The sequence below is a fragment of the Mytilus galloprovincialis genome, chromosome 7 (genome assembly GCF_965363235.1).
Source record: "Mytilus galloprovincialis chromosome 7, xbMytGall1.hap1.1, whole genome shotgun sequence".
Taxonomy (NCBI): Eukaryota; Metazoa; Mollusca; class Bivalvia; order Mytilida; family Mytilidae; genus Mytilus; species Mytilus galloprovincialis.
The window spans coordinates 29,532,909-29,557,552 of NC_134844.1; the positions used below are offsets into that span (position 1 = coordinate 29,532,909).

The 24,644-nt window shown below is 33.8% G+C and overlaps 1 protein-coding gene across 1 annotated transcript; it reads left to right on the forward strand.

Moving 5' to 3' along the window:
• The first annotated feature begins 810 nt into the window (after positions 1-810).
• Positions 811-22,078, forward strand: LOC143082729 (RNA-binding protein RO60-like). Its single transcript, XM_076258559.1, has 2 exons — positions 811-1,055; positions 19,097-22,078. The coding sequence occupies exons 1-2, from the start codon at positions 817-819 to the stop codon at positions 20,628-20,630; spliced, it is 1,773 nt and encodes a 590-aa protein (XP_076114674.1). The 5' UTR covers positions 811-816; the 3' UTR covers positions 20,631-22,078.
• The last annotated feature ends 2,566 nt before the right edge of the window (positions 22,079-24,644 follow it).

The window sequence follows — 24,644 nt, forward strand, 5'->3', positions numbered from 1 at the left end:
CTTCAATTATCAAAGAAATTGTTTATAAAATCCGCAACTACCATGTCACAATTGTTTTACTTGAACTGCTAAAAGCCTATGATATGTTTTCACCAAACGCAGTACCGCGATGAAGTATAATATATTTATAGAACTTATAAATTAACCGTAGGTCAGTTTATTAGTAATCACGTTGATTCTGTTAAACTTACTGTTCTATATACTTCTTTGAATGTTAAAACAGATGCAATGCGATGACATTAATATTCGTCGTCTGTTCAGAGACTTTATTGAGCTGAGGACAACCCATGCTTTGCAAATTTTAGGGGGGGCGCACGCCCGCCACGCCCCCGCCTAAATCCGCCCCTGATGTATTATGTTCATATTGAAATTGATAGAAAACCAAAAATTGGGAATTTTGGAAATAAAGGAGGAGGGATATAAAAAAACATTTTCCTGTCGCCAATAACCTATGACTTATGATACTTTTGCTGAAATTCCCCACTAAATGTATTATGTTCATATTGAAATTGATAGAAAATCAAATTTGGGAATTTTGGAAATAAAGGAGGAGGGAAAAAAAACACATTTTCCTGTCCCCAATAACCTTTGACTTATGATACTTTTGCTGATTTTTTTTTACATAATTCTTCCAACAACACTTTACATACTTTCAACTACGCTCTGAATGCCCGCGATTTCGCGGGTGTGTTCTAGTATGAATTAAAAATAGATATTACTAGTTTACTTTACTTTCGTTTTCATATATACAAAAACGAGTTGTCGTACTTGGCATCTCATAAGGAAGCTAAACTTGAGTTCATTATTAATGACATAATGGAAGGTGACGGGATGGACGTAGACCCACACATGCATCCACAAGATGTTACTACTCACCAGTTAGACCCTCTGCCTGGATATTCACAGTCCCAAAATGCGGCTGGAGGATATGTATTTGAAGTGTCAGATATTGAAAAGCTCAAACGATTTCTGTGTCTCGGGACTGAATTGGGATATTACATAGCGAATTCACTACACCGAAAGTTTTCTAAATCAGAAGTTCAAGCAATCGACAGGTAAAACTAATTACTATTATAATATCTGACTTCAGTGGCGGATCCAGAACTTTTCATAAAAAGGGGGGGCTGACTGACCTAAAACAGGGGGGGGGGGGGTTCTGACCTAAAACAGGGGGGGGGGGCTCCAGTCATGCTTCGTCGATTCCCTATATAATTAACCAAATTTTTTCCACGAAAAGAGGGATGTTTTTGGAAAATGACGCGTCAGCGGCATTGTTCCAATACCATTGACCAGAACAACAGGAAGTCGATTATTGCCTCCGCCTACCGCACTCGGTTTCATATTTACTATTTTACAAACTAACTGGTATCTGCTTGTATTCCGCTACACTCAAACAAAGTGTTGTAGTCGGAAGGGAACCAGTTTACATACTTTATTGTATTTACAACAAAAATGTTGACCTGTCCATAGGAAGGCTTGTATAGTCCGCGCTTTTATTCTCCAAAATTGGACCTTCCAGTGGGGATGCGGACTATATAGTACAATTAGCAAGAAATAAGAGAACAAGTTCAATATTCGCGGCGAGGTGGTTTGTTTACGTTCCGCCATCTTTGTTATTGATATTGTAGAGGGCGCTCTCATGATTTTTCAAACTTATAATTTTAACTCATCCATATTAATAAGTTATTTTTATTTAATATCAAATTAAAAGTGATAAATATAAAAACTAAACCTTTCATTACAAATTTCTCCTTTCGGTTCAATGCATTTAGAATTTGTAAACTACAAAACGTAATCGGTTATTGTTCATTCCGTTTTGAAAAAAGGATAGAACTGTTTTATTTTCAAAGTCGTATTATAGTGATATCTGTCATGTACGGATTTCGACTCTCACCGGTTAATTTCTTCTTTTACACGTGCTTTTTAAACTTCCTTTCAAAACATGGCAAAGTTCAAAATTGTTTTTTTAGGTGAATTAAACTTATTTTAACAATCATGAAGCGTTCTAGAATCATTTTAAAGCAGTTTCTACTTCTGTTTGATGATCGAAAACAGGGTGTCTCAAGAAAATACCGCAAACGATCGCAGAGGATTTGAAATGTACAACTCAAATCGGCACCTGGTTAAATCGGCATCTAGTCAAATCGGCACCTATTTGAACTCAATTCGGCATCCAATAATATTTGTTATATTATTTTCTATTCAATTAATTAATAACTTTTTCCAAGTATATAGTTAATATGTTGTTGTGTATAAAGGTAAACAACGAAGCCCTTACCCAAGCTGTTGTTTTAACAATGAGACAATTAGAAAAATAAAATGGAAAACTGCGAGTACCTTTCAATAAATCAAACTTTCATGCCAAATAATAGCAAATTTAAGGTGTTCTTTTTCAGGAAAGTTTAAACAGCATTAAGCCAACACTCCTGTAAAATGCTCAACTGGTTAAAAAATGCATAACAAAATATCCAATACCGTTAATTCCTAAATATACCTCATATATATAATTAAAAATACATGTTCCAGACCATATGAGTATTTGGACCGTACGCGTACGGTCCTGACTGTATACGTATAATCGTACGGTCCCACCATACGCGTACGGTCGGACCGTATGAGTAGACGCGTATGGTCCAGTACGAGCTAATTATTTATCACAATCTTTATTTTTAGTTTTATAAATTGTGTTCATTACAATTACTTTTAGATGGATAAATTGAACAATTGAAATTAAATATTTGTTTAATTGTATATCTGAATCCTATTTTGGTACTCCCGCCCAAGGTGACACTTACTACCACAATTAATGATATATTTTTTACATTTACATGTTTGCAGTTCATTCATGTTCCTTTGCATTTGCATTATTTTGTAAAGTTTCAAATATTCTAAAATTGTCGTCCCACATCATGTTAATTTCCGATATCGTAAATTTCTATGATCATAATTCAATTAATGTATTACTGATCGACATGCTAAATACAAGATATTAACAGATTTAATAAGCGTGAATTTTTGTATTAGTTAAAAAATAAAGTTTTTATTCCAATTACAATTGGAACTTTTCCATATTAATTTGAGAGTTAAGTTATGTTGATCTGTACATGAACTTTACATGCATTTGTAACTTATAAACTTGAGCAACTTCTTAACAATATTAATCAGATCGTACCACTGTGTATCATCGCCACCGGAAATTGGGTACTAACGAAGCGGAGAGAAATAGAAAAAAAAGTAAACAAGTTAAGAATTCATTCAATTTAAAGCATTTCCACTCATTTGATGAGGGTGCCTCTTAAAGGGATAATTCGCGATTTTTCACTTTTCATCTTATTATGTTCATAATACCATAAAAAAACATATTCACCAAGTTTTATTTCGATATGAAAAGTAATAAAGGAGAAAATTGGGAATTATTAATTTTATTTTATCAAACTTCCTGACTTATGTGACGTAGTTTAAGTCTTTGAGCATGCCGGGAGTGAAATTAATCTCATTTAAATCTTGTTCGTTAACCATCTAATAACGCTATTTAAAGCGCATCGACGACTTTTGGTGTAGCTATTAACCAACGAAAAGTAAGTGATAGCCATGCAACTTTTTAAATTAGATTGTAGGATTCGGACAGAAAGTCACAGGACAAAAAGTCACAGGACATAAAGTCACAAATTTGGTAGGACAAAAAGTCACAGGACAAAAAGTCACAAATGATTTGTTGACAATTATTTGAATATATAAGAGAAATATCTTGAAAAATTTACTTTTTAATACATATATTCATATTAAAGTTTAGGAAATGTGTCATTATACTTGAAAAATCAAGATTTATTTAATTTTAATCATGCAAAAGATATATTTCTTGGCACCATGAAGCCATTTAAGTGCCAATCCACTTTGAAATTTTGTTTTTTTAACAAATACTTGAACACTTTGACTTTTTTTTTGATATATTTTGTTTACAAAGTTGGTTTATATACAATAGTTCAAGAAAAATACAATAATACTTTTGTAGAAATTAGTGGCTTTTATTCAAAGAAAATTATCAGAAAAAATGAATTGTGACTTTTTGTCCTGTGACTTTTTGTCGGTGACTTTTTGTCTGTGACTTTTTGTCCTGTGACTTTCTGTCCTACATTCGATTTTTTATACGAATTCTAGTAAATAATACAATAGAACATTTTTATGATTTTTATTCTTCAAATACTTTAAACAAACATGAAACTGACACAATCGATAGTGTATTAAAAAATACATGTTTGTATTCTGAACCTTTTGCTTCATTCCAGAAAACATTTTCACTTGCTTGTACTGTGGAAATTAAATGTGTATTAATTTGTGACACTGAGTGAATGTTGAATGCGTAGTTAAACTCAATGTAATTAAAAGATTAGCATTATGTAATTCTAATCTTTTGATCTTCATCAGTGACACTTAGGCGTCACGGTTCAGCATTTCAGGTGTGAACAACATTTTGTGTGAATGATATACGAGAGTCAGTTATAGTATAGTTATAGACACAGAAATGTAAGAAAAAGAATTAAAATGAATTTACGGGAGAAATAAGGTCGCACAATAACTGGATAGCTGTTGTATATTTTTATATATTTTGCATAAGCTCACTTTTAAATGAATTATGACTTCTGATTAGTTTTGTAACGATAAAATACTAAATTATTTTAATTGAAACGCATGCATGAATACTTCAGCTATTTGAAAAAAAAGATGTTTTAAAAAATTGACAGGAAATTTAAGGATCCTCTTGGAATGGAATCGAAAAATTACGAATAGAAATTCTTTTCAAGTGTGAAAAACGTCAACCAAATTTATTCATAATCGGGAGCGTCCTTATTTAAAAATAGTCTTCTTCTCACAACGAATAATACTTTAGCTATTTGACCAACGATGTTTAAAAATAAAAGACAACGAATTTAATGTCATCTTAATTTCCCTATTTTTGAATGTAATTATAAGTCTGTTCAACTGGCAAGAATACCCCTAAAGCGGACAAGCAGTTTATTCTTTAAATTGCTGTCATTGATATATCAAGAAAAAAATAAATCCCGAAATCAATTTGAAACTTTAATACTCAAAAGTTTTCCTAGAAAACATTCACATCCCTTGGGGTTTATTAGTGTACGTCCAGTTGCATATGTTTTACATGAATGTCGGAACAATTGGAATGATGTCGAATTTCTTCCTTTATTGGAGAACGATCTAATTGATATATAAATTTGTGATTTTACTATGTTCATAACTTCGATGAACCGAAGCTGAGACTACTATAACACAGACCGAAGCAAGTTATTATATCGACCTGTATTTAAATCAAATTGGTCCTCTTCTTCTTCTTCTTTTGGTATACAGTAGTCTATCGAATTCGATGATTACATACTGTTGGCATACGTGGACTAGTCTATTTACAAAACTGTTACCCCAATTTACACAAAATGTATGTTTCTTTCTTATGTTCAATGTATACATGTATATATTTTAAATTGCGATATAGCTCCGTAACTTTATATCCAGGCGTAGAAATGAATCGTCGACAAGTGCGTACATTTTTTTTAAATCAATATTTCTGGTATGTTCCATTCTGTCCTTTACTATTGACAACGAGTATATATTACATTTTCCCAAGTTAAACCTTGAAAAAAAAATGTAAATAGATTTTTATTTTATCAAATCTTTTTTTTTGGGTATTATTTATATTTTTATAAATATTCTTTACACCAGTAATGTTTTTTATAAAGAAGCGTATGAGTTTAGTAATGACTAGTATATTATATCACTTTCGGACACGCAAGACAGAGATGTATATTAAACACCTGATAGTTCAAAATGGAGAGTTTATAAGTTATCGGCCGTGTACACTGATCAATACCTACAGAAGTGAAACGATGCATGAACTTGCAAGCCCGACAGGAAATCGCTTGAATACCTGGACGTGTCACCTCACACCCCTCACAATACCTTTGGGAGTAATACCTTTAGTCATGCTGGTGATCAGATGAGGGAAGATCCGAATTTATTTAGATAAAATTTATTACTTTAAAGAATTATAAACGAATTAGATTTACGAAAACAGTTTTCACGGAACACTTATTTATGATTTAAACTTTGACTTTTTAACTAATTCCAATATTAACAGTTTAAAAATAACAGACTATGGTTATTAAAAAAAAAAATAAGAACATTTTCCGTATCAAGTTAGTTTGTCAGATAAAACAACCGTACGATCGACAAGATATCGACACGCAATTACGACTACATCGGTTACTGTAGTTTTGGTCCTTTGTGGTTTATAGACATATCGTGATTTTTAATCGGGGAAGACGACAAAATGGCGGAACGCAGAGAATTGATACTCTAAATTTAAAATCGATGGTGATCTCTTATCTAGCGGAATAAACTTTAATATCTATAAATTTGAGCATTTCTATATAGAATGGACATAATATCAATTTTTGATTTTTTTGCGAAGTTTCCCTTTAAGAAATGATTTTCTGATATATAATTCTTTAAATTATTAGGCCGATAAGTACAAAATTAATACAAGATTTTGTGTAATACTCCAAAACTTGCCACTTAGTACCAAAAAATTTCGAGGTCGATCGTCCTCTGTCGCCCCATTCTCAAGATATTGAACTGTTTTTCATTATTTTTCCAGACACGTTTTTAGATTATTATAGTGTGGCATCATATTTACTGAAATTTGTTGTCAAAGAGATGTATTTTAAAGAATATAGACCATAAAAAATAAAGTCTAGGGTACGGCAACTTGCTCGTATTGACAAATTTACTGTATGGCAACTTGTTTTCAACTGTACGGCAACTTGCTAATTTTAGAATAGTTATTTATCGTCCTTTCAAAGAAAATAGTATAAAGTTCAAATATCTAAGGTTGAAGGGGGGAGGGGGGTTACCCTTTTATTTTAAACTGTTTTTGTCCCTTTCAAGGTTTTAATTTGTTTAAAACTGTTATTTGACTGATAAATTTTAAAAACTCAGGCGCGTAGCTGCCTATACGCCAACACGCAGTTGCGTACACATCGATTCGGCATGCAAAAAAAAATATGGCAAAAGAAAAATATAAATTAAATGTTTAAAGGAAACACATATGTTGTCACTTTTTTTTAATTAATGAAATATCATTAAATAACGGCATTTGGTTTAAAAATACAAGTTTTATTGGAGATCATGACAAAATTGGACAGTAACTTGTATCTTTTACAAGATTTGAATTTGTTATACTCAGTCTAAGACATGTAGTTTCGGAGCACATTTTACTGAGTACGGTTTATCTGTTTGGAATGAGATGTACCAATCGGCATTAGATTTATCAGATCCCGAGGCGATGTGTTCGACAGACAACAAGACCCAATCACCCTGCAAACACGCCCAAACAGTATTGGAAAGTCTCATTATATTTTGCGTTCATAGACCATATGATAATGAAACTGGAGAGTGGAGTCGCGTCTGGTATTATTAGAAAATCGCTTCTTTGCGCCGTATCTGCTTCCTTGTGTTGTTGGAAATATAACAAACGAAGAAATCTCAACTTTGTCTGAGACATACGAAACTGACCTGGCATGTAATTTTGACGAATTCAATTGGGAGGTCGCTCGATGGCGAATACGTACGCTGATTTATAACACCTTGCGAGTGCTACCGTGGAGATATATCAAGGTACTACGTCTGTTGAAAACAAATGAACGATCAACAATGAACAACGACAGTTTATCATTGCTAGCATTACTGCATATTTATCGGGAATTCAGTGTTTATATTGACAAAGTAATAGAGAAGTTCGTTTCTGCCTAGACCCGAAGCACAGATTTTGGACAGTTTTGAGTAATTTCGGTATCACAAAAATGTGTTGTTTATGTATTCAATTTAGTATACCCTGATTTATTCTATTCAGAAGATTAATTAATAGTTTTCATTCATAAATTGTTTATACGTCCTTTTTACATGTAGCTCCTCTTTTAACCGTCCTATGACCGAAAACCGAAAAAAAAAATCTGCATAAAAGGGTCCAAAATTTTTTTCGCCTCGCTCCGCTCGGCAGAAGTTGCTTGCACATCGTTTCGTTCTAGCTACGCACCTGAAACTGTTTTAGACCCACTGTCTGTAATCTGTTTTGTTAAAATTTGCAATGTTGTTAACTGTATATTTAAAATTGAGATTCCTGTTATCTGTTACTTTTAATACTTAAAGTGTTCACTGTATGACATTATTTTCTCTGATAACTGATTTTAACTGTTATTTACAAGAATCACATTAAAATCTGCTGTCCATCTCTTTCTTTACGTTGCTTCAGCAAAGGAGTGACATAAACAGCATATATGTAACTGTACATGTCTTTAAAAAATCTTTGAGTATAATAAATCCTTGATAAAATTGCGAATGGAAATGAGGAAAATGTCAAAGAAACAGAAGCCCGTTTTATTTTTAAATAAAACAGGCAATTCCTAAAGATTTCGAGCAAATTTTGAAATCTTGCAGAAACCAGAATTTGCATTATAAAAGTAAATTAAAGATATCAAATGACCTTGAGATCATTAACTTAAACAACCGAAAAATCAAACCATCAAAGTTAAAACTTAATTATATTCGTACGGTTTTAAATAAAGATGTATCTCCAAAATGTCAAATTAAGTGGGAGGAAATATTTGGAACAAATATATCTTGGGAAAATATGTGGTCGGGATTGAAATATTTGAAAATTGAAAATAAAGTAAAAGAATTCCAATGGAGATCCTTGCACAATATTTTATATACTGAAGAAAGATTAAAAAAAATTAAGTTATCAAATGGAAAATGCCACATTTGTCAAAATGACAATAATATAGAAACCCTGCAACACTTATTTTTCAGTTGTTGCACATCACAGTTAATTTTAAAAAACCTCCAAGAAATACTGATCAAATCAAACATAGGAATAAACAATCCGTTCGGTGAAAAGGACGTGTTATTGGGTAAAAACACGGGAGAACTAAAATATGATAATTTTTTAAACATAATTATTTTATATTTTAAATGGACACTATGGAAAATTAGGAATTCAATAAAATTTAACAAAACGCCTAAAACACCACAAGATATTTATAAAATCTGGAAACAAAACTTGAAAATTAATCTTAAATTTGTTCTTCTTTTGAAAGGCGTTGATATTATAGATAAGACAAAATTGGAGTCTGTAATAAAGAAAATTTTAGACATTTAATATAGTATAATATAGCTTGATTCAAAGTACATTTTTCATGGTTTATAGTATTAGAATATCGATTGTATCAATTTATATAAACATAAAAAAAAAGTGATAAAAAAGTATTAGCTTATCATGTTTATTGTAGTAAATGCAAATCTTTTATGTGGGTATCTTATACTTATTTACTTACTATTTTGTATTAAAGTATAGAACTGTTAGATGCTTCTAACATTATATGGTTATATTTTTTACACTAAATGTAAATCCAAGGTTAAAAGTGGACTACTTTTTTTATTGCCTTCTATTTCCCCTGGATAGATGGTTTCAATTTGTAAACAGGGACCCTTAGCCTGATCCTGTACGACTAAGGTAATTGTACACAGGAAATATTTAGGAATAAAACGTTTATATGACAAAAAAAACTTTCATATTTAGAAAATTCACCATGGCTATAATGCGAAACTAAACTTGTAACTGTGTATTGATATACCTGAAGCTGTCTCCTAAGTGAGCAATCATTTAACTACAAAAAGGGGGTAGAAGTTCAATGTTTGTTTCTTGAAACATATAAATGAACCAAAATTTAAAAAATGAAATAAATACAATATAAAAAAGAAGATGTGGTATGATTGCCAATGAGACAACTATCCACAAAAGACCAAAATGACACAGACATTAACAACTAGAGGTCACCGTACGGCCTTTAACAATGAACAAAGCCCATACCGCATAGTCAGCTATAATAGGCCCCGATAAGACAATGTAAAACAATTCAAACGAGAAAACTAACGGCCTTATTTATATAAAAAAGACTATATATACAAATGTAGCAAAGGTTACGGACTCAAGTTGGGTCATGCAGGTGCAACAAATGCGGCAGTGTTAAACATGTTTAGGGATATATCTCATGCCCCTCTTTATACGTCTAACCAATGTAGTTATATCTGCCTTCTATTTGTAATGTATCCAAAACGAAAGGCCACTTCTTATCCAGCTAAAACTCTGGTCAGTCCTATGATGAAAATAATTCAGATGTATATGGAAATGTTTGATAAGTTATATTGACCCAGAGTACCTTGACGGAATTGTGAAAAATAAATTACCTTTTCAATTTGCAATTCGTAAAATAACTGAACAGCCTGGTAGAAGAAGCCGAAAATGAGGACTTGGTTCTCAAATTGATGTCAAATTTGCTAGTCTAAGACTTCATAAATGTAAAGATGGACCAAGGCTTTTTTTTATATCAGATCAGAGTTCTTAATTGGGACTTGGAGATGAAAGAGCGCTTCAACTTGTGACACCTTACATGTTTTTTTCTGATTTATACACTGGTTTTGATAATTTAAAATAAAAACCAGTAAACCTTCGTAATTCCTTTTAATAAAATCATGTAAGCAATGAGTCGTATGAATACCCTGACTGAGATGTAACCATAATTTATAAGAGCCCCCGCCATAAAAAAAATAATGTTCGCGCCCTATAGTATTCACTCATTCTATCTGTTTGTTACACTTTCCTACGTCATGACGATTACCCAAGTTTGCTACGACTGATGACATAAAACATTTACTAAACAATATACACAACCAGAAGAAGCCTCCCTTTTGTTGTTTGAAGCATTTTCGATTATTCATGACATAGTCCTTTTTCTTGGAGTCAATCACTCCGTCTGCTTTTCCATCCATTCAACTGTCTGTCCATGTGTTAATAAAAAAAATATGGTACTTGCGTGTGTCTTCTGAAAATAAGTCAGCTTTATAAAAGATTCCTTATGGAGCTTGGCATTTCTGCGACTTTGTCATGTTTGTTCAGTGGTTTTCAAACTTGTGAATACATTGAAGATATGGACTTCCCCTTTTCATTGCTTTTGGGTTCGTTTGGAAAAAAGGGTAAATTAAAGTTGCTGTTAACTCTTATCAGCATTTAAAATTTATTGTTAACTGTTTTTGCCAAAATCGAGGTGTTGTTAACATGTTAACGGACCCCCTCCTCCTATCTAGTTATGCATTAGATAAAATGCATTAGATAGAAACACCATTTGCTTGACAGCATTTTTAGATGTATACAAATTATATATTTTCCAAAAGAAACTTAAAAGAAAATTAATTCGAAATGCAATTCACGATTTGTTTCTCCTTACTTTCGATGACAACAAAGTATTTTCTTAATTTTGTCTGTCCGAATTCACGATCCTGTGGTTAGGTGGTTGTCGTTGCTTCATCTCTATCTTATTTCTTGTTTTCATAAATTGTTTTGTTACACTGTATATAAGTTAGGCCGTTAGTTTTCTTGTTGAGTACTTCCACATTTTTCTGTCGGTGCCTTTTATAGCCGACTATAAGGTACGAGTTTTCGTTGTTGAAGGCCGTACGATAGCATATAATTGCTTGCATACACTTTATTTTATCCTGGTGGATAGTTATCTTATTTGCTATCATACCACATCTCCACTGTTTTTATCTAAAAAAAAAAGCTAGCACCAACAAAAGATGAATGGACGGTTTATTTTATTGAACTTACACAATTTAAACCTAACAACAAATAAGACAACAGTCGTTAGTAGTATAACGATATATAAATGTATTTAGGATAACATGGTTGAAAAAAACCTTTTTGTACAAAATCGAAAAGCGGTACGCAACGAGGCCTTCTGAACTGAATTAACGGCATATATTTAATAATATTTGATAAGTAAGACATTTTGTATATTTGTAAGCCTGTAAAGCTTTGATATCAACAAAATATCGTCACTTGATATGATCTAAACAGCAATTAATATCCTCTTAAAATTATAATATATTGCAAGACGCCGTACAGACAAAAGTTGTTATTTTGCAATTCGCCGTACAACGTCCTGCAATACGCCGTACAACAAACAAACAATGTTTTTGTCCATATTCTTTAAAAAACATGTTTTTGACAACAAATTTCAGTAAATCTGATGCCACACTATAATAATCTAAAAACGTGTCTGGAAAAATAATGAAAAACAGTCCAATATCTTGAGAATGGGGCGACAGAGGATGATCGACCTCGAAATTTTCCGGTACTAAGTGGCAAGTTTTGGAGTATTACTCAAAATCTTGTATTAATTTTGTACTTATCGGCCTACTAATTTAAAGAATTATATATCAGAAAATTATTTCTTAAGCGGCACCCTCATCAAATGAGTGGAAATGCTTTAAATTGAATGAATTCTTAACTTGTTTACTTTTTTTTTCTATTTCTCTCCGCTTCGTTAGTACCCAATTTCCGGTGGCGATGATACACAATGCGTACGCGTACGGTTCGACCGTATGAGTATTTTGAAAAAGTAAGCATACGGTCCAAACCGTACATGTACGGTCCAAATACTCATACGGTCCGGAACATACACATTTAGTTGAGAAAAATAAATATATACAAAATGTACACGAACCCCCAAAAATGTGAAAGTTAATATTTTTGGACAATCCCTTCCTTAGGTATTTAACTCTTTTTGCTTAAATACTGAAAACAAATCTGGCAACCCTTTATTATTTTTACTCTTTTTGCTTAAAATACTGTTAAAAATATATTTTTAACATGGGTGACGAATTGAATATATCAGGATTTAACCAGGTGCCGATTTGACTATACCGGGTGCCGATTTGAACAGGTGCCAATTTGACCAGGTGCCGGTTTGACTAGAATTCTTTGAAATTACCCGAGTTTCTTAAGACCTGTGATAAAAGTAACAAAAAGATTATTTAAAATTACCTAAAATTTTCTGGGAGAAGGGGGTTTCGGACTATGTACCAGTGAGAAATATACAAGCCTTTCTACGGTATTTATTTGTACAATTCAGGTAGTCTTGACCTATTCACTTGTCTTAAAAAAAAAACCAGCCAGTTGTCATCTTCACTTCACACAGTGACACACATATATATACGAATATCAATTATATGCTTACGAGACATGTTGCATTGTTAAGGGGGTACCCAACACTATACCCCAAAAAAAATCGTGTCGTTTAATTTTTCTTAATTTTTTTTCATTGATAAACCTGGCCAACCTTAACATCTTGTAAAAATTTTAAAAGATTTGAACGATAGGTTTAAAAGATTTGGCAACTCAAACATGGCATCTTTTACATACTAGTATCGGCCAAAATTGGAAGTTTCTGAAATATGGGTATAGGGTTAAATATTTAAAAAAATCCTAAATTGACAATAGCATAGCTAATAATCATAGCTGAGGTGAATATTAGGTCATTTATACCCTTTTCTTGTAAGTTTTTTATTCCGGATTTAAAATTTTGCCCGAATTTTAAAAGGGTGTATCAGAATCAGCCCTGAAAAGTGAATGCTGTGCTTCTAGTATTTGAAGAAAAAACAAATTTTTGAAAAAAAATGTGTCGTTTAATTTTTTCAAAAAACTAAGCATTTGGATTGCTATACTAGTCGGTTGTTCTTGCAAAATCTTTTTAAAATTTAACCGTTAGATTTTTTGGTATTTAAGTTTAAAATACGCCCCACCCTCAAATTGATTCTTTAAATAAGAGCAAAATCTATTTAAAAAGTACATAATGTCCATTATTTTTTTTAATCTTTTGAACTAGGCCTTATATATTTTGCATGTGGATGTATCATCACTGGGTTGAGTGTCTTGCATCATGATGACTTTTTTGTTTCAAATGTGACCCCAAGTTCAACTTTATGTTGTTTTTTTTTTTCGTGAAAAACACAACCATGTAGGCCATAACTTCTTCGCCTTTTGACCTAGGCCTTACATCTTTGGCATGTGGATGTATCATCATGAGGTGGTAAGACTCCTTAAAATTTTGACCTTCATGTGACCTTGAACTTTGACCTTGAGGATGATAATTGTGTTTTTGGTAAGAAACACTTGTACGGGCGATGACTTTTATGTAGTTATGAATTCATGTTTATTTTAAAAAATCATATTACACAAGCTGCAATCGACCATACAACAAGATAGACACAGTTTATGACATGTCAACCCATTCCATGCACAGGGATTACATAATGGACATGTAGTCACATAAAATTGATTGAAAAAGGAATAGTTTCTATATTGAAGCGCAATGTACATACTTAACTACACTACTCAACAGACAGCAAAGTGAAAACTTCCTAGGAATCAAACAGAAGGAGGATTCATGCCGATTAACTATATACCAATAATGGGATGGACGGAAGGACAGACGGACAGGGGTAAAACAATAACCCCCCCCCCCAAAAAAAAAGAAGGATGTAACTGATATTTTATTTGAGATACGAGCTGTTGAAATTAAAAGTATGACACGCCAAAAATACATATATGATACATAGGGAGAAGCTTAAAGTTGGCAGTTGCTTTACATGATCAAGATTTTCACTTTATTGGGTCACAGATTCAAAAATATACAATTCAAAATTTAAGAACAACACTATTCGTGCAAAGAACCACGGTTCATGAGAGATGAAATAGAGCTGACTGTGCAAAATCCTTATACTGTGAAATCTAGTTCGTTAAACGTAGAACTTTTTTAGTATTTCTGCAGAGGTTATGAAAATTAAATACAACTATTTTTGGTAAAAAAAAAAGCATAGCAGTAGCAAGTTTCACATTATTTTTTGGGGCCCTTATGATTATAGAGAATGATTACTATATTCAGTAATAATCTTGAATTGAAACTTGAGAAGAAACATTTTCACTTGTCACTTGCAAAAACACCACACTTTCTGTTTTTATATTTATTTCAAAATTGCATTTGATTTAAAAATTCGGAAAGATACACAAACATGACAAAAGCACAACAAAAGAAAAATAACAAATTTTGCTATCCCTTCGAAATTTAAATTTGATAAAGCAAAAATAACATGTTCTATTTATACCATACATGTGTAGTTTCAGTTTTAATCATGATTCTAAATATAGACTTTACTTTCCCTAAAATTGCGGACGGAATAGAAGACACCCGTTTATTTTCTACATCTGTCAGGATAAAGGTTGAAAAAAGATACTAGAAAGTATTTTTTTATTCAGATGAAAGTGAGAGTGCATAAAAATGTGTAGTGTTTTGTGGACTGAATCGGAGGTTTGTTTCTCTTCTTTTTGTCGTTGTTCTGTGACATGTAATTAATTTACTGGTGGTTGATTATCCCCCTCGGTATCTTTTAACTTTTTACACTTATATAAATCATATGATAAAATATTCAATTGCACTTTTTAAAAATATGCCCGAAATTTTAAAATTAAAAATTATTCATAACCTATTTAACATTACTACGTGTATTACTAAGCTCATAAAAGCATAGTGTATTTTAGTCCAAATAATTATGACGTCTTGAAAGGCAGGCTATTATAATTTTTTTCTTTGACGCCCTACTTCGTCGAAGTAAGGCGTCAAAGAAAAAAATTATAATAGCCTTTCAAGACGTCATAATTATTTGAACTAAGTGTATTTCATTAAAAACTACAGGTATGGTTTTTAAAAAATAAGTATTGTGGAGTCAATTTAGCTGCGGAACCGTAGCTCTTAGGTCCTTATGCTATTTTTTGACTATTTGCGGACCATAAGGACCTAAGAGCTACGGTTCCGCAGCTAGAGTCAATTCAGTTTTGATTTTAATCAATTTGGTACGGAGATCTACGAACAGAAGCATTGTATAATTGGCCATTTCAGAATCTAATGCATTCTGGGTAATATTTTCAAAAGTGTACACCAAAACGTCGTGATTGGTTGAAAACGTCCTAAACAATGAAAATTCAACCAATGACATAACGTTATTTTCATTTTGGGGTACGAACAATGATATTACCCATAGTCCTTTAGATTCTGAAACGGCGAATTGTCCATGGTTTATTTATTTATTTTGTTAAATTAAATTAAAATTGTATTGTCAGAGGGAACTACCATTTGAGGAGGGGGTCTTGGATAAAATTTGAAAAAAGGCAAGACAGGCTTTTGAGCAAACAAAGGCAGGAACAGTAATTTGGCATAACAAGCAGATTACAATTATGTAAACAATATCAGGATAAACTGAATAATGATAATAAAGGTCCTTAAAATGAAGAATAAAATGCAGGAAAATGATGTCAGATAAGGGAGGGTAGGAGGGGTCCTGATCCCGAAATCCAGGGCTTAAAAACACGAAATCCCGAGTTAAAATAAATTTAAATCCTGACATCCCGAAATTCGAAAAAAAAAAACAATTCCCGGATCCTGAAATCCTGAGCTTAAAAAAATATCCCGTCCAATCCTCCCTAGTCCCCAATGATTACAACTAGAAAAATGCAGGACAACATTTTTAATTCTAGCCCTCCCCTCCCCCATAAAATCAAATGGAAGCGTCCTTATAGTTTTGACTTTTTGTACTTTATTTCATTTTATGTAAGACCTAGGCATTGGCAAGAAAAAAAAGAAATCAGTTATCATGGTCCTTTGACCTTTCTGTTTCCCTCCTTTTCTAACATCCTGGTTTTCTGTTGGTCAATTTATTTCACTCTGAAATCTCCCTATTATGTCTCTTTAAAGATTCATTCATGGAAAATAAGTAACTTTAAATGGATTAAAAGATTAAATGAATAACAATAGATATACAGCTGCTCTTAGCAATAATGTAAACATTCTGATCATGATCTTTTAAAAGCTTGCATATTGCACATGATTTTAAAACGTAGCAAAGAATCAGACCATGAGTAAGAGTTATCTTTTCTTAGGTGTTCTGTGCCCCCTTAAGCAATTTTTGTTTTGCTTTTTTTAGACGCATTTGCTGTAATTAATGGATTAAAATAACTTATAAGCCTTAGGTATATATTCCACATGGAGGTACTCCGACTTACAGGAGGATTATACACCGAAAAAGAACCCGAGCGCCATCTGTCGTCATAATACAACGATGACATTTAACATTTCGACATTTCACACATTGACAATTCACGAATCGACAAGTCACATGTTACAAGTTACAAAACATCGATATACAAAAAGACCAATTAACAAATGAAGAATGTTGAATTTTGATACAAAGATAAAGGTCAGTGGCGGATCCAGAGCTTTTCCTAAGGGGGGGGGGGGCTAACTGACCTAAGGGGGGCCCGCTCCAGAGCTTTTCCTAAGGAGGGACCGCTAACTGACCTAAGGGGGACCCGCTCCAGTCATGCTTCAGTGATTCCCTATATAATCAACCAAATTTTTCCCACGAAAGGGGGGGGGGGGGGGGCCCACATGCACTTGTTTCTATCCATAGGAAGGTCGAATACTTGTTTCTATCCATAGGAAGGTCGAATATCCATATAAATGGATAGTCGACCTTCCTATGGATAGAAACAAGTGCCTGTGCCGGGCCCCCCAGCCCCCACCCTTGGATCCGCCTATGAAGGTGCAAGTTACAAATTGACAATTTACGAATTAAGCATTATGAATTTCACAGTTACAAGTTACAAATTAACAATTTACGAATTAACAATTTAAAAATTACACAGTTACAAGTTACGAATTGACAAGTTACGAATTCAGAATTTTGACCCCGTTGGCTTTCCATATAAATGATGCACATGTTGCTACTTATTCATTTAGTATGACTGTAACGTGTTGCACTGAAAAATTGACATTTTACCTAGATACGACAACCGTTCATGCCGGCTGCTCAAAACTTCTCCCTCTGAAATAAAATCACAGTGTCAGTCCTTTGCTTCTTTACGAACAAAAAGGGAGGTTCATGGAAGAGCCTGCACAAACGTTCTACTCTTATGTATCGGACATAGAAATTACTCGAATTGCCCTAATCAGAATCGAAATAATTGAAGCAAGCTATAATTTATTATAGTTTTAACATGGGTAGGCATTATATATGTTCGTGTTATTTTAGCCCTCACTATCGCTCGGGCAAAATAATCCCTAATATATAAAGCCTACCCATGTTAAAACTACAATAAAATATAGCTTGCATCAATTATTTCTAAATTCGAGTTAGCAGCGGCGGGTTAATGCATGTTGCCATGATTACTGTTTTGTAAATATGCTTTATGAACTGTGATTGTATATATTTTGGATGGAAAAATAAAGTACTAGTATGTGAACGTTCATGTCGTGTATTGATTTACAACAACTTTTCAGAATCTCCATCTGAAACGGGCCTGAATCGTTTGGATTGTAAAACACTAGTACTGTTAGTCATCTCAAATGGACTAGAGTTAATAAAAACGAAACACAACAACAAAATAACCACATTGTATAATAGTCAACGCCAAACAACTATTTTTAATTTCGACAAACAAAGATTATTCTACCACGTCAAATAACTAGGATTTTCCATTCACGTCAAATAATTAGGTATTTCGAGATGTCAACATGTCGGACAATAACTCAAAAACCCGTTAACCTATTTGCATGAAACTTTGATGAATTGTTATTATTTATTGACGTGAGCTTCCTGTCGATTATTATCAATGTTTGATTTTACGTTTTCAAGTTATGGGGTTTTATTCATTAAAACGGAACCCTTTACGAACTTTTATTTGTGTGCCTTGGCATTGTTTGTTAGTTTTAAACTATAAGTTTTAACATACCTTTGGTATTTTTCGCTTTTGGCAGTTTGATTTCCCACATACATTACACTGATTCATACAGAAATAAGAAGATGTGGTATGAGTGCCAATGAGACCACTCTTCTTTCAAGTCATACTTGTGTAAAAATTAAACAATTATACGTCAAAGTACGGCCTTCAACATGGAGCCTTGGCTCACACCGAACAGTAAGCTACAATGGTCTAGCAATGAATAGTGTAAAACAATTCCATCGACAAAAGCAACGGTCTAATCTTTATATAAAAACGAAAAACACGAATACCCGAATTATAATCACATTGTTTGTTTCAAGCATGACCACATTCCTAACAATACTTATTTTGTTTCAGATTGATCCAGCAAGGACGAAGTAGTGAAGTCATTAGATGTATTAAAGACATAAGCGTACATGGAAGAGCATGTAAACAGAACCCAGCGTTATATGCATTAGCGGTATGTGCCAGATCAAACGACCTTAGTACAAAGCACGCTGCATACAGTGTACTCAACGATGTTTGTCGTATACCTACTCATCTGTTTCAGTTCATTAAATATTGTGAAGAAATGAGCGGACATGAAACTGGATGGGGAAGAGCACATCGTATAGCAATAAGTCAATGGTATAAACAATTCGGTCAGGTAGATCCACACGGACGTAAAAATCCACTGAAGCTTGCTTATCTTGTTACCAAGTTCAGACGTCGATTCAAATGGAGCCACAAAGATGTCATACGACTAGCTCATGTCCGGTCGAGAAATAAAGCGGTAAGGATAACTTTGCAACACGCCCTTGGCAGGGAAATGGAAGTTGATGAATCTACGGAATCTATTGAGGTACAGAGTTTTCTCGCGGCAGTAAAAGAAGCAAAACGTTGCAGCTCAGTGAACGATGAAGAAAAATTATGTGAATTAATCAGTATTCATCAGCTGAGCTGGGAGCATGTTCCAAACCGGTTTCTCAAACATAGTATTAAAGTTTGGGATGTTCTTTCTCGGTTGATGCCTATGACAGCTATGATTCGAAACCTTGGGAAAATGACGAGTTTAGGCATGCACAAAGATAGACCAGAAAACGAATTTTGGGTGAATCATGTAGTAGAGAAACTTAATGACTATAAGCAGTTAGAACGTGCTCGTATCCATCCATTGACACTTCTGATTGCAATGAAGCATTACGAAAAGGGGGCTAATAGAAATCAAAACATATCATGGACTCCTAATTCTAGAATCATAGAAGCACTTCAAAATGCTTTCACTAGGAGTATAAGAATAAAACAACCGCAAGGAAAGAAGTATTTAATGGCTATATCTGTTGGGGAGGATATGCAAAAACATAAAATTTGTGGATCTACGATAACAGCTAGGGAAGCAGCAGCAGCAATGGTGTATTCAACCATTCAAACAGAAGATGTGGAAGTGATCCTGTTCACAAACAGAATCGAAGACGCTTTTACTGCCACTATTAAAAGGGAGGACAATCTTCAAACTATCAAAGAGAAAATATGTCAAATACCAATAGAAACAGGATCTGATTACATCAAGCAAGACCTATCAGTTCCATTTATTTGGGCAGCATCAAGAAAAGAGAAATTCGATGCCATTATGGTTTTCACTGATTCAATAACAAGTTGTGGGTTTATCCATCCAGCAGAAGCTTTAAAGCAGTACACACTGTACATGACAATTCCTGACTACCGATTCGTTGTCGTTGCTATGACCAGTGATAAATACTCCGTTGCTGCTCCGGACAGTGTACACAACCTTGACGTGGTTGGATTTGATACAATGACACCTGGCATTATCATGGAATTCGTGGAAAAATCTCAACAAAGCCCCTTTGTGAACGATGACATTATTTTGCATGCTGATGAGGACAGATTTTAAGTTCATATCAAAACCCTTTTTGTCAAATATGGAAGCATTTACAATTTGATTTTTTTTCTGTGAACAAACAATCCAGTGCTGTAGTGAACGTTTTAGGATATAATGACAATGATGACCTCAAACTATTTTAAGTTTAAATTATTGATCTTAATGACGTAAAACTCAAGTTAAAAAATAGAAACACTTTGAATTTAGGTGGAAATCTGAAAATTTAAAAACAAATTATGAAAAATATTTCAAAGGTATAATTTATTTTACTACAGTTAAAGAACAGTTTGAGTCTTCATAAAAATCCGTTTTAAACAACCACAAATTTATTGCGTTCGTACAATGTTATGGCGATGTATCTGCATCGTCACGTCCGAAGACATTTTGGTTTGAAGATATTAATGAGTACACGTGTATGGATCTCAATGAAAGTGTTGCACAATGTTCCATACCTCAATAGAAAGGTTGGGATATATTTCGGGGGTTATTGTTTTTTTCTGTTTAGGAACTCGAGATAAAAAATGAGCATTTTTCGTGTTTCGGGATAAATCTAAAACTGATGTATTAGTGTATGTATCTCTATGAAATTTTACCACAAGGTTCCATATCTCAAAAGGAAGGGTTTGTTTGATTTTGCAGGTTATGACCTAAACAATTTAGGAGTATGGGAGAACACCTAGGATTTTCTTGTTTCTGGACATTCAATTTTACTTGAGTATTCCTCTATGGATCTCCATGAATTTGTACCACAAGGTTCAATACCGAAAAATGAAGGTTGATGTTGCTTTTTGGGGTCATGGCCTTTAATGTCTAGGAAAAGTTGGACCAAAACAATACCTTTTTAAGACTTTGTATAAATTTCTTAATTCTTGACAAATTTCAATTGGCATTGATTAAAAGTCTTGAATTCTTTGGTTTTATAATATGCTAAATCTAACAGTGTACTTATATTTTCAATTTTGGTCCCATCCACATTGAGGTCCAAAGGATAAATTAAATTATACTTTGTTTCATTGCACCAAACAATGAATTCTTAGATTTTCGATTTTGGGCCCAGACTTTAAGTTGGTCTAAATCAAGGTCTAAAGAGCGAATCCAATATTAAACTTTATGTAACTTAAACAGAAATTAAATTGTTGGGATTCTTTGATATGCTGAATGGTATCATGTATTCAGATTTTGAAATTCGGGCCCCATTATCAAATTGGTTATCATTAAGGTCCATAAGGTCAAAAGATAACTGTTTGATTTTATTTGTAGAACTATGTGGAAGGGTTGTTTGTTATTCTATGTAAATTATTTTGCAGAAAGCTATATTTTTATGAAGCAAAACCATCAATATATAAATAAATAGATAGAATTATTGATGTACAAAATGTATCTGCCAAATTAAACCGTGTATTTATATTTTGGAAATTAAATCACAACTCAAATTTCAATATTAAATTATTTATATTAGAGTATGCATTTATTGTAAAACTATGAAACGTACGTGCAGATTGTGATTAAAGATTTCACTTGCGCAAATGCCAATGAGACAATTCTCCATCAAAGAAACAATTTATAAAAGTAAACCATTATAGGCCAAGGTACGGCCTTCAACACGGAGCCTTGGCTCACATCGAACAGCAATCTATAAAGAGCACCAATAAATTACTAGTGTAAAACAATTCAAACGAGAAAAACAAACATCTAATCTAAATAAAAAACGAGAAACGAGAAACACGTATGAACTACATAAACAGACGACAACTACTGTACATCAAATTCCTGACTTAGGACAGGTGCAAACAATTGCAGCGGGATTAAACGTTTTAATGGTACCAAACCTCCTCCATTTTATGAAAAAAATAGTATAACATCCCACCATAGAAAGACACATCCATGATATATATATAGGATTCTCTTAAAGCGTTTGGCATTAGAGTTTCAAACTAACATACTGGAATTCCATTCATATATGATTATGAAAAATAAACTTCATGTACGTATTTGCAAATAGTCATTAAAATTGAGAATGGAAATGGGGAATGTGTCAAAGAGCAACATCCCGACCATAGAACAGACAACAGCCGAAGGCCACCAATGGATCATTAATTCAGCGAGAAACTCCCGCACCCGGAAGAGTCCTTCAGCTGGCTGGCCCCTTAAATATGTAGACTAGTTCAGTGATAATGGACGTAATACTAAACTCCGAATTATACACAAGACACTAACATAAAAAATCATACAAGACTATATTCATTTGATTAATGTGCACGTCGTGCTAGTCGAATCTAAATAATTTAAAATGAGACTATGTTATTTTTTTATGTAAATAATAACTGATTGATAAATTTTTTAAATCAACATTTATTGTGCTGAAATTTGCACTTTATTAAGTTTTAACTGACAGAAATGAAAAGGAAAACACTGTAAAAGATGAGAGATTTGAAAGTGTAAAACCAATACTGCAGATACTAGTACATAATTTATTGATGCCAACAACTTTCAACTTCATGAACTGGTTGCTCTTTTTATGTGATGCTTTGTAATAGTATTAAAATTATAAATTAAGAAAATAAATTGATCAAATGATGCTTCCCCCAAATCTGACAATCAATCTCGCTGACTTCGATACCTTGATGTAAAAATCATTGGATGAGAATTATCAACCGTGCTAGGACTGACAGGATGCATATATCTTGTGGAGTTGGCGCTGATTACCCTTCCGGAGCACCGTAGGTCAGCCTAGGTATGAGAAACACGACGGTTACGGTACCACTAGTTGAGCTACTTGCCCTTCTGGAGCAGCTTAGCTCATCCTATGTATGAGCAATACGATGGATGCATCTATGGGAGCTACTTGTCCTTCTTGAGCAGCTTATTTCACAATACGATGGGTACCTCTTGCGGAGCTAATTGTCCTTCTGAAGCAGCTTAGTTCTACCTATGTATGAGCAGCGTGATGGTACTTCTTGTTATCTGCATGCTTTCCCTTCTAGTGCAACTTAGTACACCCAATGCAAAATAGTAGCAACACGATTGGTACCTCTAGTGGCTTTCCATTCTGGGTAATCTGACTTCACCTTGGGTAGGAAAAACACTATGGGCACATTTAGTAGAGCTGCTTTCCCTTCAGGGGCAACTTACTTCACCCTAGGTAGGAAAAACACTATGGGCACCTCTAGAGCAGCTGCTTCCCCTTCAGGGGCAACTTACTGCACCGTAGGTAGGAAAAACACTATGGGCACATCTAGTGGAGCTGTTTTTCCTTCAGGGGCAATTTACTTCATCCTAGGTAAGAAAAACACTATGGGCACCTCTAGTGGAGCTGTTTCTCTTCAGGGGCAACTTACTTCATCCTAGGTAGGAAAAACACTATGGGTACCTCTAGTGGAGCTGTTTTCCCTTCAGGGGCAACTTACTACATCCTAGGTAAGAAAAACACTATGTACCTCTAGTGGAGCTGCTTTCCCTTCAGGGGCAACTTACTTCATCGTAGGTAGGAAAAACACTATGGGTACCTCTAGTGGAGCTGTTTTCCATTCAGGGGTAGCTTACTTCATCCTAGGTAGGAAAAAACACTGGGTACCTCTAGTGGAGCTGCTTTCCCATCAGGGGCAACTTACTTCATCCTAGGTAGGAAAAACACTATGGGTACCTCTAGTGGAGCTGTTTTCTCTTCAAGGGCAACTTACTTCATCCTAGGTAGGAAAAACACTATGGGTACCTTTAGTGTAGCTGTTTTCTCTTCAGGGGCAACTTACTTCATCCTAGGTAGGAAAAACACTATGGGTACCTCTAGTGGAGCTGTTTTCTCTTCAGGGGCAACTTACTTCATCCTAGGTAGGAAAAACACTATGGGTACCTCTAGTGGAGCTGTTTTCCCTTCAGGGGCAACTTACTACATCCTAGGTAAGAAAAACACTATGTACCTCTAGTGGAGCTGCTTTCCCTTCAGGGGCAACTTACTTCATCGTAGGTAGGAAAAACACTATGGGTACCTCTAGTGGAGCTGTTTTCCATTCAGGGGTAGCTTACTTC